The sequence below is a fragment of the Sturnira hondurensis genome, unplaced genomic scaffold, assembly GCF_014824575.4.
Source record: "Sturnira hondurensis isolate 20B ecotype Veracruz unplaced genomic scaffold, ASM1482457v3 Scaffold0021143, whole genome shotgun sequence".
NCBI lineage: Eukaryota > Metazoa > Chordata > Mammalia > Chiroptera > Phyllostomidae > Sturnira > Sturnira hondurensis.
In genome coordinates this window covers 12194683-12211525 of record NW_028093774.1, presented here as the reverse complement: position 1 = coordinate 12211525, position 16843 = coordinate 12194683, and the positions used below count along the sequence as shown (strand labels likewise).

Here is a 16843-nt window from a genome sequence, read left to right as displayed (position 1 = left end):
AGAGCAAGAGTTTTCACACACAGAGAAGGAGGTGATGGAGAATTATGTTCTGGAGAGGCGTGTAGGGCATGGGCTCCAAGGAAGCAATGACATTGTCAACCATTAAAAAAAGAAAGTGTGTTCAGGTGCAGGTAGACTCATATGTTTGGCAACAGAAAGACATGGGAGATGCTTTCTGATGTCTTCCAGTGACCTTCCAGATGAAAATTAGGCTGTCTGCAGAGAGTGAGGGGAGAAGGTTTGAAGGTCTAAGGGTGAATCTTGGTGCCATCTTGAGGAGCATGGAAGAAGGTATTTTCCAGGGAAGTATAATAGGCCTGCTAGATAGGGAGGTCTCCCATTAGGCCGTTGATTTCTTATTTCAGGTAGACCTAGTCTGGGCTGTTAGTTGACCTTCTCTGGTGTAAATTTCAAATTCAGGCAAGCAGGGGAGATGGGGCTTGTGATTGGGTGGGGGATGCTCGCTTGATGAGTGGAAAAGGCCAGGGAACCTTGGGTATGGGCAGAATTTGTGAAATGATAGATTGTGAACCCTAAACTAAAAGGAAGAGACACCACTGATTTTTTTCAACCATGAAAACTGAATTGGAATTATACCTCTAGGATTTGCTACTATTTGAATTTAAGTCACAGATTTCTCCCAGATTGTTTTCTCATTTGTAAATTAGGGATTAAAATGTTTTATCTTTCATAGCTCTGTGAGTATTTCATAATATTAGCCATGGCTAATGTTCAATAGATATTTTAATATTTTACTGCCTCTGAAGTCAATTTGGAAATCCTTCAGGAGCCTAGGGGTGAATTATGTGAATATAGTTACTTATTTCTTTTTTGAATTATCAAAAATGTATAAGCATTAAGTCCAAATCTTTGTTCTCTATCAGCCTAGCTTGCCTTCCTAAAAAGAAAGGGAGAGGCAGTGTGACTTCCTCTGAAGGAGTTTCCCTCTCTAGGCAAATGCTGGCAACTGCCCTTGGGTGCATGACAGCTTGGGGTCAGCATAAAAAGGGATACTCAGCCCTGGCTGGTGTAGCTCAGTGGATTGACCGCGGGCCTGCGAACCACACGATCGTGGTTCGATTCCCAGTCAGGGCACATGTCTGGGTTGCAGGCCAGTTCCCAGCAGGGGACTCACGGGAGGCCACCGTACATTGATATTTCTCTCCTTCTCTCCTTCCCTTTCCCTCTAAAGATAAATAAAATCTTTAAAAAAAAGGGATACTCACATTCAGAATGACTGCTCGTGTTTAAATTCTAGGGTAGAAGAAGGGAGAAGAACTCTTTCAGACTTTCTGGAGTTCACTGCTCTTTTGTGAATGGCTAGACACCATCTTTTGAGAGAAAACGCAGATCTAGCAAGATTTCCCCTAAATTTATTGTTTAGCAGAATACTGCCACTTCCTAAGAACTCGGGATACCTATGACATTTCATCCAAGGAGGCGAGTAAGTGAAAGGTGGCCGTGTGTTGGGCAGTTGGTGCATGGTTTCACCTTCCACAGTTTTTCCCTCAGTGGCCGCACGGAGAGACCTTTCAAGCTGTAGAAAGTGGTGGCAGAAGACTTGGGACTCATTGACACCAAAATAGGCAAGGGGAGTTTGTCTGTTTTGCTACCATCTTATAGGCAGCCCATCAAGACTCTTAGGCACCCCTAATCTTTGATACCTTGAAGCTGCTTATCAGCTGGGCAGCTGAGCCATGCAGTGGTGTGGGGAGATCCCTGGCCAGTTACCCTTCATCTATACGTAGATCCAGCTTGGATATGTTACCCAGTTTGGTGCTGTGCTATTGTAGGTTTTATCAATTTAAGCACTGGGAAGGGGCTTTCATTTTGACAGAGAAGTAGGTGTTGGTTTTTATATCATTATAATTAACACCGTTCATAACATCACACCTGGAGGTAGTATTTTCAAACAGTATATCTATAATACCATCCTTTACCCAAACCAACTATATAGCTTCAGGCAAATTACTCTAGTTCTGTGGACTTCATTCAAGGTTGATATACATATTTCTTGTGGGTTATGAGATTAAATGAAGAAACATTAAAATGGTTTGGGAATTAAACAGAGCTTTATGCAGAAAATGACTTGATCTGGCATGAACCTCTTTGTAACACCAAGGGCCGTGTGATAGTCATCCTTCTAGTAGGCGCTTCCTTCCGCGACTGGCAGGAAGTGAACATTCCCCAAGTATTTGTGGGGCTTTGCTGGCGCTGGTAAGGGAACAGTGTGAGTCTTGTTTTCCATCCTTGGTAATACACACTAAGAAATGTATTACCAGGGAAGCCATTAATATTGCTAAGAGTCTGGAGGACATGGTAGAAATGGCCCAAATACACAGGAATGGAGAAGATCTCAGAAACCCATAAATATCTCCTCTTATTTACAGGGTTAGTGGATGAGAAGGTATATGTGTGTATCTCCATGGAATGAACTGTGATCACAGTAGTGAATGAAAATTGAAAGATAGTAAAATTTGAGGGATTCAGACAAACTGGCGCTCTAAAATTAGAGACAAAAGCTCCCCGGAGCAGGAGGCTTTAGTTACTTTGTATTTTTTATTGAGGTAAAATTGGCATATAACATTTTATAAATTTCAGCATTCCCACATGTAATTTGACATCTGTATGCACTACAAAGTGATCACCACCAAATCTACTTACCATTTTCACCATAACGTTGAGTCCATCCACCCAATTTGTCCTCCCCGAAACCAATAGTATTTCCTTCCAGTAACTATCAGTTATCTGTATCTATGAATTTGTCTTTGTTTTGTTTTAGATTTGGGGGTATGAGTAGAACCATGTGGCATTTGCCTTTGTTTGACTTGACTTAGATAGCGTAATACCCTCAAGATCCATCCATGTTTCAAAAATGGCAAGCTTTCATGCTTTTGCTGGCTGAGTGCATTCCATTGTTGTTATTGTTTTTAAGCTAATAGCAGGAATGCCTAGCAAGTAGCCAGGCTATGTCTTCCATGTGTTGGTAATATTCTAAATGATTTATAGCTCTACAACAACCACAAGAGATTAATACCGTCATTTTTCGCCACTTTACATGTGAGTGTACAGTGGAGCATGGGAAGCTGAATGAAGCAAAGTGCCCAGGTGAGCATAGCTGATAAATGGAAAGGCTGTTCAGGTCAACTGTCTGCAGAGCCTGTTTCTGTTCATTATACCATCTCTACCTCTCTTAAAATACAGTTTATTGAGTTTATTTAACTACTCCTTGGCAGTTTTGTTACTTCACATGCATTATATCTAGTTTTCCCACAATTTCTTCTCTCTTTTTTTTTAAGATTTTATTTATTTATTTATCTTTAGAGGGGAAGGAGAGAGGGAGAGAAACATCAATGTATGGTTGCCTTTTGTGTGTCCCCTGCTGGGAGTTGGCCTGCAGGGAACCGGCCTGCAACCCAGGCATGTGCCCTGACTGGGAATCGAACCTCGATCCTCTGGTTCGCAGGCCCGCGCTCAATCCGCTGAGCTACTCCAGCCAGGGCACAACTTCTTCTCTTGAGATGAAAACAGTGGGATTCAGAGAGGTTCGGTCATGAGCCTATTGTCATGCTATTCGTGAGTGGCTGAGCTGTGATCAAAGCTAAGTTCTGATTCCAAACCTTCGCTCTGTACTCACCTCTCACATGTTGGTTTGAACCAGCAGAAAGAAGGACCAGTTGTCTGGATGCCCTGAAAGCAATTCGGACAGGGAGTGTCTGGGTGATAGAAGCTTACAGTGGCTGATTATCATGCCCACCTGGGGACATTTGACAAAATGGACATACCCAGAAATCATTTTTCATCATTTTCCCTAGTGTTTTGGCAGACTCTCTGGGTTGGGAAATCACTGGATCAAATATGGGAAAAAATCTCTCCCAGAGATAAGAGTCTAAGAAATTAGTTCTTTTCATTGCCTGGAACATTAGTCTCTCCATATCTGTTTCAGCAAAGACATGTGAATGTATGAACAAATGAACTTTAAGGAACCCTTTAAAATGGTTTGAAAGTATATAGATATGAGCTGTAGGGGGTCCAGTCTTTGTGTATCATATACTTTTTTCTTTCCTTTATTTCTACTGGTGTTGTCTCAGATTCTTCTCCATCAGTGTTTGTTCACCACTGGGTTTATTGAGCACCCTGAAGGCTCTGTCTGTAGTTTAGATTATGCAGATTTTAATGGACCCAATGGATGGTCAATGGGAGCTCCCTAGGGGATTGAGAGATTTCGAGCAGCTTGTGGAAATAATTAATGTGTCTTTCAAGTTTATGCATTTGAGTTTTAACATTGGTTGCTTGTTCTACACTTATCCCCGTTATTTGAACCAACTGTGTTGGAAGTCTTGGAAGAACAACTCTTCAAATGTGTTAGGAAGTTTTATGTTTGCCTAGAGATTGCTTTTTCCCCCTCCAATTTTAATGCTTTCAATTCCAGATGGATTAGAGCCAGAGAATTGTCAACTGTTTAAATAAAGTGTTTCCTTTTTTTCCTTCCCCTTTTCCCTCCTTCTTTCTTCCCTTTTCTCTCTCTTTGTCTCAGCGAAGAGAAGTATTTGCCTAACGAGAAACTTGAAGGGGTTGGTTGTGGTTTAATGAATAAAATGGAAAAAACAATTTCAAGTTACATGGTGGCTATTGTTATATTTCCACGAAATTCCTCTCTGCTAATCCCCACATCTTGACCAACTAAGTACTGAACTCTCCTGACTGTCGTGTGCACAGTATTTATGACCTATCTTCAGGAATGTGGAAATGTGCACAAAAACTAAAATTGCTTTAGTGCTTCCAGATTGTAACTAAGACATTTGCAGAGTAGGGAGGCCTGTAGATGCTGTACCTGTGTGTTTCTCATTTTAAGCATAAATTGCCCAGCTCCTGAAGCTCTAAATCCGATGTAACTTAGGAATCTTTACTTCGCGAATCCCTCTTCACGGCATTTTTCACATTCATAATGTTACCAAACCAAATTGGGGTTCTACTGTCCATTGCCACCAGAAGGCAAACTCTAGGGTCAGAGGTTAGGGACATATGAGAGAAATTTTTATTCTAATGCAAAATGATCTGGGACAAGGAGGACTCTCTCCCCATCTTCTTCATGAAACCCAGCCAAAAGCTAGCCATCCCCAGTAAGACCGAAATAAAAAGCGGTGCCCAAAATTCCTGCTCCATTTTAAAGTACCGTCCTTTGAAACCCAAGCAGCGCGTAAGCTTTTTATCGAGTTAGCCTAGCTTATTCCCAGCTCCTGTCAAGTTTCAGGTTCCCACCTGGAGATGGAGTATGTAGCCAGCACTCTCATTGGCCATGTGGTTTCTGGGGCCACAAGGTCTCATGGGCCAGACTGGTGAATGCTCTACCATGTCAGCAAGATAGAGAGCAACTCCCTCCCACAGTCGTGGGCCCCGAGAAAGGACAGACCCGTACACCGTCCAAGTGCAGGTCCTCAGCTGCAGCCCCTAGCACTAGTGTGACCTCTTTGTTTATATTAGCTTTGGGTTTGGAACAGACCAGATGCTTTCTCAGAATGACTAATGAGCTTTCTAAACGTCCCCATTATTTGGGTGGGTTCACCTCCCAGCCTATCCATTGTTTTCCCCAGGCTAGACTGACAGGTCTGTTTGGTCCAGTACTAGCTCCTGCGGCCATCCTGATCTCTGTGTGCATGTGCCTGCCTTCCCCTTGGTCCCACCCCCAATTCGTTATCGGAAGGGTGTAGGAGGGCTTTTCTTCCTATCCAGTTATCATCCTAGCCTGGCTCCTGTCCCCATCCTGCCCAGGAGTGTGGGAGATTCCGGTGGCGGTCTCTCTGTGCCTGCCCCCGTGCCCTAGTTCCCACATATGGCAGATTGCCCGTACTCGAGGCCCACCTACAGAGTAAAGGGACCTTGGGAACCCCACCTGACCTCTCAGGCAGAGCCAAGGACTAGACCTTGAAGGATGGAGGTGGGGGTCAGCAGTCAGGAGGAGAGCATTTGGTATCAGGGGTGCATCCTCGCAAGGCAGGAGCTCAGTTACCTGGGCAAAGCGGCTAGCCCATGGGAGTGTTACAAAACTCAGTATCCTTACAGTGGCTCCAGGTGGGTCAGGACAGTACTGTCTGGCTGGGTGCCACGCCCTCAGTCCATTCACAGCATCCAGACAACCTGTCTACAGCCGTCTCTTGGTATCAGCATTGCTTCCTGCGCTGTGCTATCTTGTCCCAATCCAGCCATGCTGAAACCATTAAGATTTTATTAGGTTCGTCCTAGTATCATTAGATTGTGCAATCGGCAATGCTTATTGACAGTTCCTATTTTCTGAACTATGATTTTTTATAGTCTGAGTTTATTAAGTGCTCCTGGAAGGGAGGATCCTGGAATTAATTTAAAAGAACCAAAGACCTTCTTAGGCAGCACTAGGAAAGAAACACTTTGCAGCAAGGTATTCTATGATTTGTGTACTTTGAGTTTCAGTTCCGATGAAAAGAGTTAAAGAGCCGTCTGGAACAACTTCTGCTGTTAGCGTCATTGTTCACAGACCTGCAGGGGCAGGTCTTGCTGTCTCCAAAGTGCATTGGTTGCCTGTTGATTTACACCCACGCTTTTGAAACTGTTTTCAGCTTTTCAATAAACATTTCTGCCTTTACCTAGCACCTTCCATGAAGCTGTTCTTCATCATCTCCTGTTTTCCTGGAGGGGAGATGCAGTTAATGCAGCAAACAAATAGGAAAGAAAAGCCACAACCGTTGCTTCCATATTTTAAATTTATCTTGTATGGCTAAGCCTGTTTATTTCTAACAGGAGTGACTTACAAATGAAATGGCAAATGATTTTGAAACACGAGCTTGTTTCTGATCATCTGAAAACAGGACTTCCTCACTGAGGAGCAGACAAAGTTCGGGGAAAGTCAAAGTTTTGCTCCTTTTCTCAGCTGGTCTGGTATTTGCCTCCTGATGCACACGATCACCAGCTGGGTCCACAGACAGAACTCTTTGAACCTTCCCTGGCTTGCCCCTAATTATCTTTCAGATCATCACTTAGACAGTCCTCCTTCAGTGTTTTATTCCGATACTCCATGGGCTGCGTTAGACCTTTATACACAGTGTGTGATTCCCTGAGGCCCCAGAGTTAGTGCCGCCTACACAGCACTGTATTCCTTGTGTTCTTCTGTTTTCTCCCCTTGCTACACGGTAAGCCTCAGGAAGCCAAAAACCACATCAGCTCTGCAAAAGGCTGTATCCTCATTCTGTGTCATATACATATTGATTGGATAAATGAATGAAAAACATACTGCATTTTCAGTGTCCAAAGCAAGGAGCATGTTTAGCCTTTATTAGAAACTTACCGTGAATTTCTCTGTAACATCAGAGTAAAACGTCACCCTCCTCAGGTACTTAGAAAAATGGTTCTCACCTTGGGGAGGTTTTGCTATCTTAGCAGACACGCATGTGGTACTGCCTGGGGACATGTTTGGGTGCTCAGGGCAAACCCCCAACAGAAGCCTTATTGGACTCGAAATGTCAATAGTTCTGAAGCTGAGAAATCCTGGGGTAAGGGAAGGCACACAGATGTTAGCAGGTCAAATGTGATTTCATTTTCCTCTACATGTTGGAGTTTATATCTTTGGAAAGTACAAGTACACAGAGAATAACCATTTATAATACTGTATTTTTGACACGTGTAAGGCACCATATAAGCCTTTCACCATATTATCCAATTTAATCCTCCCAAGAGTTCTGTGATTTCGGAAGTATGTTATCCTCGTTTCTCATAGGAGGAGACTGAGACTTAAGGCTGGCTTATCCAAAGTCCCAGAGCTACTGAGGCTCAGAGGTGGGATGGGCTCCTAGGGCCCAGCCTTTCGACTATCACTGAGTGCTATTTCTGCCTTAGGTATCCTGTAGGAATTGGAGCTGAATATATCAAGGAAATTTTAGCCCACTGAAATTCAAAACTACTTTTTCTGCATGTTTGTGATGTTATACTTGTGCTCCTGTGAACAGAGATACAATATATTGGCTGACATGATACGCAGGCTGTTGTGGATCCAAGGAAGAGAGCAAGTGTGCTGGGCACTGAGAGTCTGCAGGATTCCCAAGATGCTCAGAGTAAACCCAAAGAGTTTGTTTTCACCCCAACCAGCTGTTGTGATAACTGATCAAGACCTTGTGATCTAGATGGAACTTTTCTCCTAGGGAGGTGGATAAACAGTAACAGTTTGCCCCTTGTAATCCTATGAGGAGCCGTCTTCAGGACCGCTCCCTCTTCTTATGTAATCAGAGAAGAAACACGTACAATAAAAGACATCTGCAAGGGCATGAGGTCTGGGGCAGAGGGACTTACTCCTCCTCTTTCTCCAGAGGACACAGCTCAGCAAGTGGAAAATTTATAATTTGGGTGTATAGTGAAAGTCCCCAGGTCCAGCCCTGAGCACTTTAACTCCCAGTGATTTTTGCTTTGAGTCTATTAGCCAAGGAGCTTTCCAAGTAAATGCTGTCATTTTCAAGTATGGGTTTACTGTTTTCAGGCATGTAAACAGAGTTGAGCATCAGTTCTTTGCACAGAGGAACTTACTCACAGACCCTGGTGCGGCTCTTTCTCACCCTTGGGACAGTTTATGCACTGTGTGTTCACATCACACTTTGAAGATTCTGGAGGGGTACTTGGAAATACACTAGACTTTCTTTTTGTCTCCATATCCTACCCCTTTTGAAAAGTAAACACTAATAGCAGCAGTTTCATATTCTTAAATAAGTCATGCTTTACAAAATTGGACTCCTCTGATTACCCGTGACTCCTACAGACATTCGTTCTTGTCATTCAGATAGACACTTTTCAAGAGTCCACTGAGGTGACATTTCTAGTCATTGCACTGCTCCCCTTATAAAATGTCATGTGCATGTAAGATGCAATTTGAGACTATGGGTTGGAGACAGAAGTGGTGAGTATGCCTTATGCCTTTGCTCTTCTCGAAAGAGTCATTTGGCATGCTCTTACGTTTATTGTACATGGGATACTTTCAAATATTTGAATGACTAAATAAGATGGCACTGTTTGGGTGGTGTTTGTCAAATTTTAATGTGCCCATCTCAGGCGCTCACTAACATGTAGGTACTGGGTTTTCAGCAACTGAAAACTGAGGTCAAGCTCACGCTTCTGGACCAAGGATCACACTGGAGGAACAAGCTATCGCGGAACATTGAGATGCTTTGAAAATTTGAAACCTGAGCTAAAAATGGCAGCAGGCTTATGCATCAGACTCATTGTCCCTGCACTCCCTTAAGTGTACAGCTGTCCTGTACACTATTGTTTAAGCATAGAGGGGGTTTGCTAGAAGGCAATGGTTAATGATGAGGCAAAACAGATATTTGTAAGTTTAACAAATTAAGTAACTTTTGATTTTTTTCGAAGGATCATATACATCTGTTTTCCTGGAAAGAGACTGCCGCCCATGCTCCAATTTAAAAAAAATTCTGAATAATAAATAGTGAGTTTTGCTACTTCGGGTCATCAAAGGCATTTTTTCATATGGTTCACAAAGTTTTACATTGTAGAAAAATAAACAATATCCTTGCCATTTAAATGGTACTTACATTTTTTCTTTTTAAATTATGTTTCTAAAGAAAGCTAATGGAGCCAATAGTTGTTTTTTTAAAATAGTTTTCTGTGCTTTTTGATGTAAGTGGTTTCAATCTCTGGTTGTTGGTGAAAATTGAGAGACTCAGCTTTCCATGTCCTGTCATGTTAGTTTATTTTGTAGGAAAATCAAATCTGGCACCTTTCAATTAACTTCTTTACCTCTCTCGTCTAAAAACAGTTGGGACAAGTTCTGGAGCGTGAAGGCAGGAGCACTGATCTGTAGGCTGCCTTTACTTCTGTAACTGTGCCTTCGGTCATTTCAAAGTTTCCTGAAAGTCCTACTTTAAAAGCAGGAAAAACTCACAGCTGGGAAGAAGATCGTGTTGTTGAAAAATAATGTGTTCCCAGTCATGGGTTTTGCGACTCTCAGAGGGCTCACAGGTGCATGTCTCACCTACATCTGGAGGTCCCGAAGGAGGGGATGAGGGAAAGTGAGTCCTGGACTGGACTGTGGTCATTGTCCTTGGTCACCAGGATGTCAGCTGTTTTAGAGGAACAATAAGATGAGAAGAAGCCGAAAATGGGGAAGGAAAGTCTTCTCTCTGCGTTCACATGTACTTCTGTGCCTTAGGTTTGTAGTGTTTCCTCAGGGTGTCAGGTCAAAGGCTGGATCTTTTTGAAAGGACTATGTCAGTGACCATTTTGCATTTGCTTGTTTATAACTTGAAAAGGTTTCACATTTTCCCCTGAAACTCTATTAATTCCTCATTTACTTGTCTCATCTTGAAACAGGATGTCAACCAGTTGGATTTCTAGGTAATCTCATTATTTGAATCAGAGGATTCATCAGTGTGCCTATGGATATGCAAATATTGATACTTATGAGATGGTACTGATTGGGATTGTAAAATTCACAGTGTAATCATTGACAATGAGAGGTAACAGTATGGTTTTGTTTTGAAGATAATTGAATCATTTCATTTCTTGATTATCATTTCAATGAAATTATTGTTACTTAAATATCACTTAATGCCAATCACCTACCTCTAGTCATTTAGTCCCAATCACATCACTCTTGGGAGGAGCACAGTCAGGTCAACACTTTCTTCCAGTACTGCCCTCAACTGACTCTTTTCTCTCTGCTTTCCTACACAGGTTGCAGATCGAGCCTAACCAAGAAGTTCACAGACTGACCGACGCTGTTTCGACGTACAACGGAAGGCGGGCGTTCTGCCTGCCCAACAGGGCCCCTGTGGACCGCTGATAACGTGGCTTCATTGCTGGCTTGTGTAGAAAAGTCTCTCTGTTGAATTTCTTTTTCTTTTTTGCACACGGAGGACAATAGCAGGGAGGTCAACACAGGCTGATACGACCAGGGACTGCAGGAAGATTCTTTTACTGTGGGCCTTTGGGTCTTTTCCTCTCGTTGGATTTCTGGACTTTGATAGAACTCCATCCAGTCATTTTGGCTTTGCTTTTTTTTTTTTCCTTTTTCGTTTCCCCCCCACATTGTATTTTATTTCTGTACTTTAGCAATGGGCCTACAGACCACACAGTGGCCCAGCTATGGGGCTTTTTTCCTGAAATCTTGGCTTCTCATTTCTCTGGGGCTCTCCTCACAAGTGTCCAAACTCCTGGGGTGCCCCAGTGTCTGCCGCTGCGACAGGAACTTTGTCTACTGTAACGAGCGAAGCTTGACCTCAGTGCCTCTTGGGATCCCGGAGGGCGTAACCGTGCTCTACCTCCACAACAACCAAATTAATAATGCTGGATTTCCTGCGGAGCTGCACAACGTGCAGTCAGTGCACACGGTCTACCTTTACGGCAACCAGCTGGATGAATTCCCCATGAACCTCCCCAAGAATGTTCGAGTTCTCCATTTGCAGGAAAACAACATTCAGACCATTTCAAGGGCAGCTCTTGCCCAGCTCTTGAAGCTCGAAGAGCTACACCTGGATGACAACTCTATATCCACAGTGGGGGTGGAGGATGGGGCCTTCCGGGAGGCGATTAGCCTCAAGTTGTTGTTTCTGTCCAAGAACCATCTGAGCAGTGTGCCTGTTGGGCTTCCTGTGGGCTTGCAAGAGCTGAGAGTGGATGAAAACCGAATCGCTGTCATATCAGACATGGCATTTCAGAACCTCACAAGCTTGGAGCGTCTGATTGTGGACGGGAATCTCCTGACCAACAAAGGCATTGCCGAGGGCACCTTCAGCCATCTCACCAAGCTCAAGGAATTTTCAATCGTAAGAAATTCGCTCTCCCACCCCCCACCTGACCTCCCAGGTACGCATCTGCTCCGGCTGTATCTGCAGGACAACCAGATAAACCACATTCCTCTGACGGCCTTCTCCAATCTCCGGAAGCTGGAACGGCTGGATATATCCAACAACCAGCTGCGTGGGCTGACTCAAGGGGTCTTTGACAATCTCTCTAACCTGAAACAGCTCACTGCTCGGAACAACCCTTGGTTTTGTGACTGCGGTATTAAATGGGTCACAGAATGGCTCAAATACATCCCTTCATCTCTCAATGTCCGAGGTTTCATGTGCCAAGGCCCTGAGCAAGTCCGAGGGATGGCTGTCAGGGAGTTGAACATGAATCTTTTGTCATGCCCCACCACGACCCCCCGCCTGCCTGTCTTCACCTCAGCCCCAAGTACAGCTTCTCCAACAACTCAGCCGCCCACACTCTCTGTCTTAACTCCTAGCAAAAGCTACACGCCTCCGAGTCCTACCACCTCCAAACTTCCCACTGTTCCTGACTGGGATGGCAGAGAAAGAGTGACCCCGCCCATTTCTGAACGGCTCCAGCTCTCTGTCCATTTTGTGAATGATACGTCCATTCAAGTCAGCTGGCTGTCTCTCTTTACTGTGATGGCCTACAAACTCACCTGGGTGAAAATGGGCCACAGTTTAGTTGGGGGCATTGTTCAGGAACGCATAGTCAGCGGGGAAAAGCAGCACTTGAGCCTGGTAAATCTAGAGCCCAGATCCACCTATCGGATTTGTTTGGTGCCACTGGATGCTTTTAACTACCGCGCGGTAGAAGACACCGTTTGTTCCGAGGCCACCACCCACGCCTCCTATTTGAACAATGGCAGCAACACCGCTTCCAGCCATGAGCAGACGACCTCCCACAGCATGGGGTCCCCCTTTCTGCTGGCGGGCCTGATCGGGGGCGCCGTGATATTTGTACTTGTGGTCTTGCTCAGCGTCTTTTGCTGGCACATGCACAAAAAGGGGCGCTACACCTCCCAGAAGTGGAAATACAACCGCGGCCGGCGGAAAGACGACTACTGCGAGGCGGGCACCAAGAAGGACAACTCCATCCTGGAGATGACGGAAACCAGCTTTCAGATCGTCTCCTTAAATAATGATCAGCTCCTTAAAGGAGATTTCAGACTGCAGCCCATTTACACCCCAAATGGGGGCATTAATTACACAGACTGCCACATCCCCAACAACATGCGATACTGCAACAGCAGCGTGCCAGACCTGGAGCACTGCCACACGTGACAGCCGAGGCCCCGTGTTGCCCAGGCCGACAGCGACACTCCCGAGAACACACACGTGTGTGCACAGAAAGACACGCGAATTACATTTGATAAATGTTACCCAGATGCATTTGTGCATTTGAATAGTCTGTAATTTATATGGTGTACTATATAATGGGATTTAAAAAAAAGTGCTATCTTTTCTATTTCAAGTTAATTACAAACAATTTTGTAACTCTTTGCTTTTTAAATCTTAAAAAAAATATATAGTTGCTGAAGTACTGTACAGGGTTGTACAAAGAGAACCCAACGCCAAGGCAAAAGAACGAGTGATTCTTCCTTACGATGCACATTAACCACTTTGCTGTTGAAGCTGTCAAAATGAATTCTTTTCCTAGAGCTGGGGGTCAGATGAGAGGGCAGGGGAAAATGGATTCACTGGGGTAGGCTAAATGAAAAGGGCCAGATAAAGAAGGACCCAGATATCTTCATGCTATTTCTATACTTCCTGGTCTGGAAAAAATGAAAAAAAATATATATATATAAGTATGGAGGTTGTTACCCTCATTTGACCCAAAACAGGAAATGGAGAAAGCATCACGAGGAAGTCAGTTCCTGTGAGAGAAGTTGAAAGGCTGACAGAGTCAGAAACATGAGCTGAATTTGGGAAAGACCCTTAAACCTGGGTGTTGGCATTCTTACCAGGAACTTAAAAATCACTCCTCATGCTTCCCTGGCCCTTTGTGATAACAGAGTTAGAGACCAGAGTCGGACATTAGTCATCTTCAGGGACAGGTGGAGTGTCCCAGCAAGAAAATTCCCTTTAAAAGTGTTACTGTTCAGAATTCTATGTCAGGTTGAATCGCATTCAACAGAGATAGATATATTCTAGAATACTTTTTTAGAAGATGCTAATAAAAATAATGGGAAGATTATATTGAATGGAATTATTTTTGATAATGAGAATTATTTGTTTGGGTAGATTCATTGCAGCTATGTCAACATGATACTTATACCAACAAGGGATCGATGTTTGAATATACTAAAACAACTCATTATCGATTACCATGTAGACAACGCAAGTGATCAGCATTTCTCCTATACTGTGTCAATTGCCTTTGTTAGTATCATGTTGAAATAGTTTGAATTAATACCTTGACCCCCTCACAAATTCTTGTCTTCCAGTCACCTCACATATATTTTCGTAATTAGCTATTTATGCTGTTCGTTTTTCGCCCCCCCTCCTTGCTCAATATTTGAAAGAATTTTAAGATGCCAGTCTTTGTTGCACAAAATATACGTATATGCTTACACAATTAAAAACAGATACTAAGTTTAACTGCTAAAATTCTGTAAGGACACATTAAATCTGGCCAAAATAATGTAGTTTTTAAAAGCATTATTGCATTTGTCCCTTGGACATTGATCTTGTCCCAAAATTTTATTTATTCCTTTTCAATTTTAGATATGTTTTTTTGGGGGTGGGAATTGTGGAGGGGTAATCAGTCTTCTGTTAACAGGATAACCGATGAAAAACAAACGAGTCAGATGACTTTGTTCCTCTAAATTTGGCAGAGCTGGGCACAGAGTAGAGGGTGTAGAGAAGAGAGGGGAGGTTCGTGCCACACCCCAGAAGGTATATATAATTCATTCCTTTCCTTCCCTTAGATTTAGAAGGGCTATAGATCACACATGTTATCTAAAAAACGCACCCATGGAAAATTCTTTTCAAAATCAAATTTAGGCATTTCACTCTTTGTTGCGTATTTCCTTTACAACTGGCCATTGTTTTAGGGACCCAAGAAGTTCATGTTTTTTTGTGCACTTGCTCTCTCTCTCTTTCTCTCTCTCACACACACACACACATTTAAAAAATATAGAACTGTGATGTGTCTTACTTGTAAAATTTTAGGTATAAAATGCTATGCAAGTTTTTTCTTTGTAGTAAGAGCTTTATTTTCTTTAACGATAGAGCCCCAACTTATGTTTTGTTCTCTCTCATCACTCAGAATAAGCCGAAAATATAACTGAAGATACAATGTTCTAGACACAATCATTGAGACTCTGCAATCGGTTGCACGGAAATTGACTATGAATGAATTTGACTAAATGCTACAGTGCTTTTGGTCTCCGTTTTAGTCGATTAGCTAGTGAGTTCTGGCTGTTGCTTTTCTAGAGCTGGGGCCACACAGTGAAGGGAAAGACAATCTGTGCAGGTGACCAGTGAAGCAGTAAGCCATCTAAAGTCAGGACACCAACATGGGGTCTTGTGTATTTAACTCGGTAATTCCCTTCCACTCCCCACTTCCACTTGGCTGTGTAGAAAAAAATTATGTGTTAAAATGATGCTACTTTGAGGTTTACTTCCTTTATCCACAAAATAGTCATTCTTATTTACTGGTGTTGTGTGTATAACCCTCAGTGGGACATTTGGCTGTTGAAATTATGTGCTTTGGACCAAGAAGACCAAGGCTGGAGGTGTCTTTGCTGTCTTAAGGGACTCTCAGAATGATGTGGGGCCTAAGTGGTACAGTGGGGATCTAGTGTCGTGAACTGGTTGGGGCAATCTAAAAAGGAACCTTTGCTAGAAGGTGTTCCTGAAGAGGTAGAATCTGATGACAGGCTTCACTGTCATCTTGTGCCCAAGATGACAAAGCAGCTAAATGACATTCAGCCCCTGTTTGTAGTGACATCCCTGAGGCTCTCCCCTACACCAGGACACAACGCACATCATGAAATTTACATGTGTTAGGAAACCTGCTAAACAACCATCAGTGGTGGATTATGCTTGGGCTGACATGTTTAGTTATGAGAACATCATTTGTTGATCCATCTGCCCTGTATTTAGCCCGCTTTTGCGGACATTGTTATGTATTTTGAGGTGTTCAGTCGAGTGATAAGGATGAACAAAGCCATCCTCGCTGGCTTATGAAGAGTTTGATGCCATCTGTCCAAGTGAGGTGATTTCAGGTAGTAAAACCTACACCACCGCACGGGTAAATTCCAAAGAAAAAGACAAAGTCACGATCACAGAGAGAGTGCTGCCCGTTATTCATGCCCAGGGGTGCCTTCAGTCCCTGCTTGCTTAGGGATATGTGTTTGATATTGGAGAGGCCCTGGGCTTTCCTGGAAACTGTCAGATGCATGAATGGTCCCTCACATGGGACAATCATGAGACAGGACTGTGCTCCCCAGCCTATTTTTCTTGTGTAACAAGCAGAAAACACTCAACCCCATGAGAAATATTGCAATCTCTAACTATTTGTATGGTGGTAAAAAATATATTAGCCATATATTCCTGAGGTTAAGAAACCGGTGTCATGTGCCCAGTCTGGCAAGTTACTGAAGGATCAAATGTGGCAGCTCCATTTCCTGCTGGCGCAGATCACGATGGTCGTGGACATTCCCCAGGAGTCAGCACTTCCTTTGTCCCTGAGGAGAATGCCCTGGTCGTGTGAGCAGAGCATCCACTGCAAACACAGACGCCGTCGTGGCCGTGCCCAGGTGCAGACGCTGCCTGCACCAGCCAACCTCAGCTCAGAGCCCTTGGCAGCTTCTGACAGTGAAGTGGTTAATTTCCACTGGCTTCTTTCTCCATAACATTTTCTCCAGCCTATAATTAGGAGACATTAAGTTTCCCTTTTGAAGGTGAGAAAAGGGGTTTTGCTCATGACTTCCCTTTCTTGCTGTGTGGGAGGGCAAAGCAGGAAAGAGTCCCAACTGGGGGAAAGATACACACACAAACCCTCAAAAGACCCTTCCTAGTTCTTAGTCTTGCCAAATCTTGCTGGATGC

The 16843-nt window shown here is 43.6% G+C and overlaps 1 protein-coding gene across 2 annotated transcripts in view; it reads left to right on the top strand.

Moving 5' to 3' along the window:
• LOC118976670 (leucine-rich repeat transmembrane protein FLRT2) overlaps positions 1-14981 on the top strand; it is a 92430-nt gene extending 77449 nt beyond the window's left edge. For both annotated transcript variants that reach the window (XM_037031279.1, XM_037031278.1), the window contains exon 2: positions 10708-14981. In XM_037031279.1, coding sequence (XP_036887174.1) covers positions 11088-13070 — 1983 coding nt within the window. In that variant the 5' untranslated portion in view covers positions 10708-11087 and the 3' untranslated portion in view covers positions 13071-14981. The remainder of the gene's footprint in view (positions 1-10707) is intronic.
• Positions 14982-16843: the final 1862 nt, after the last annotated feature.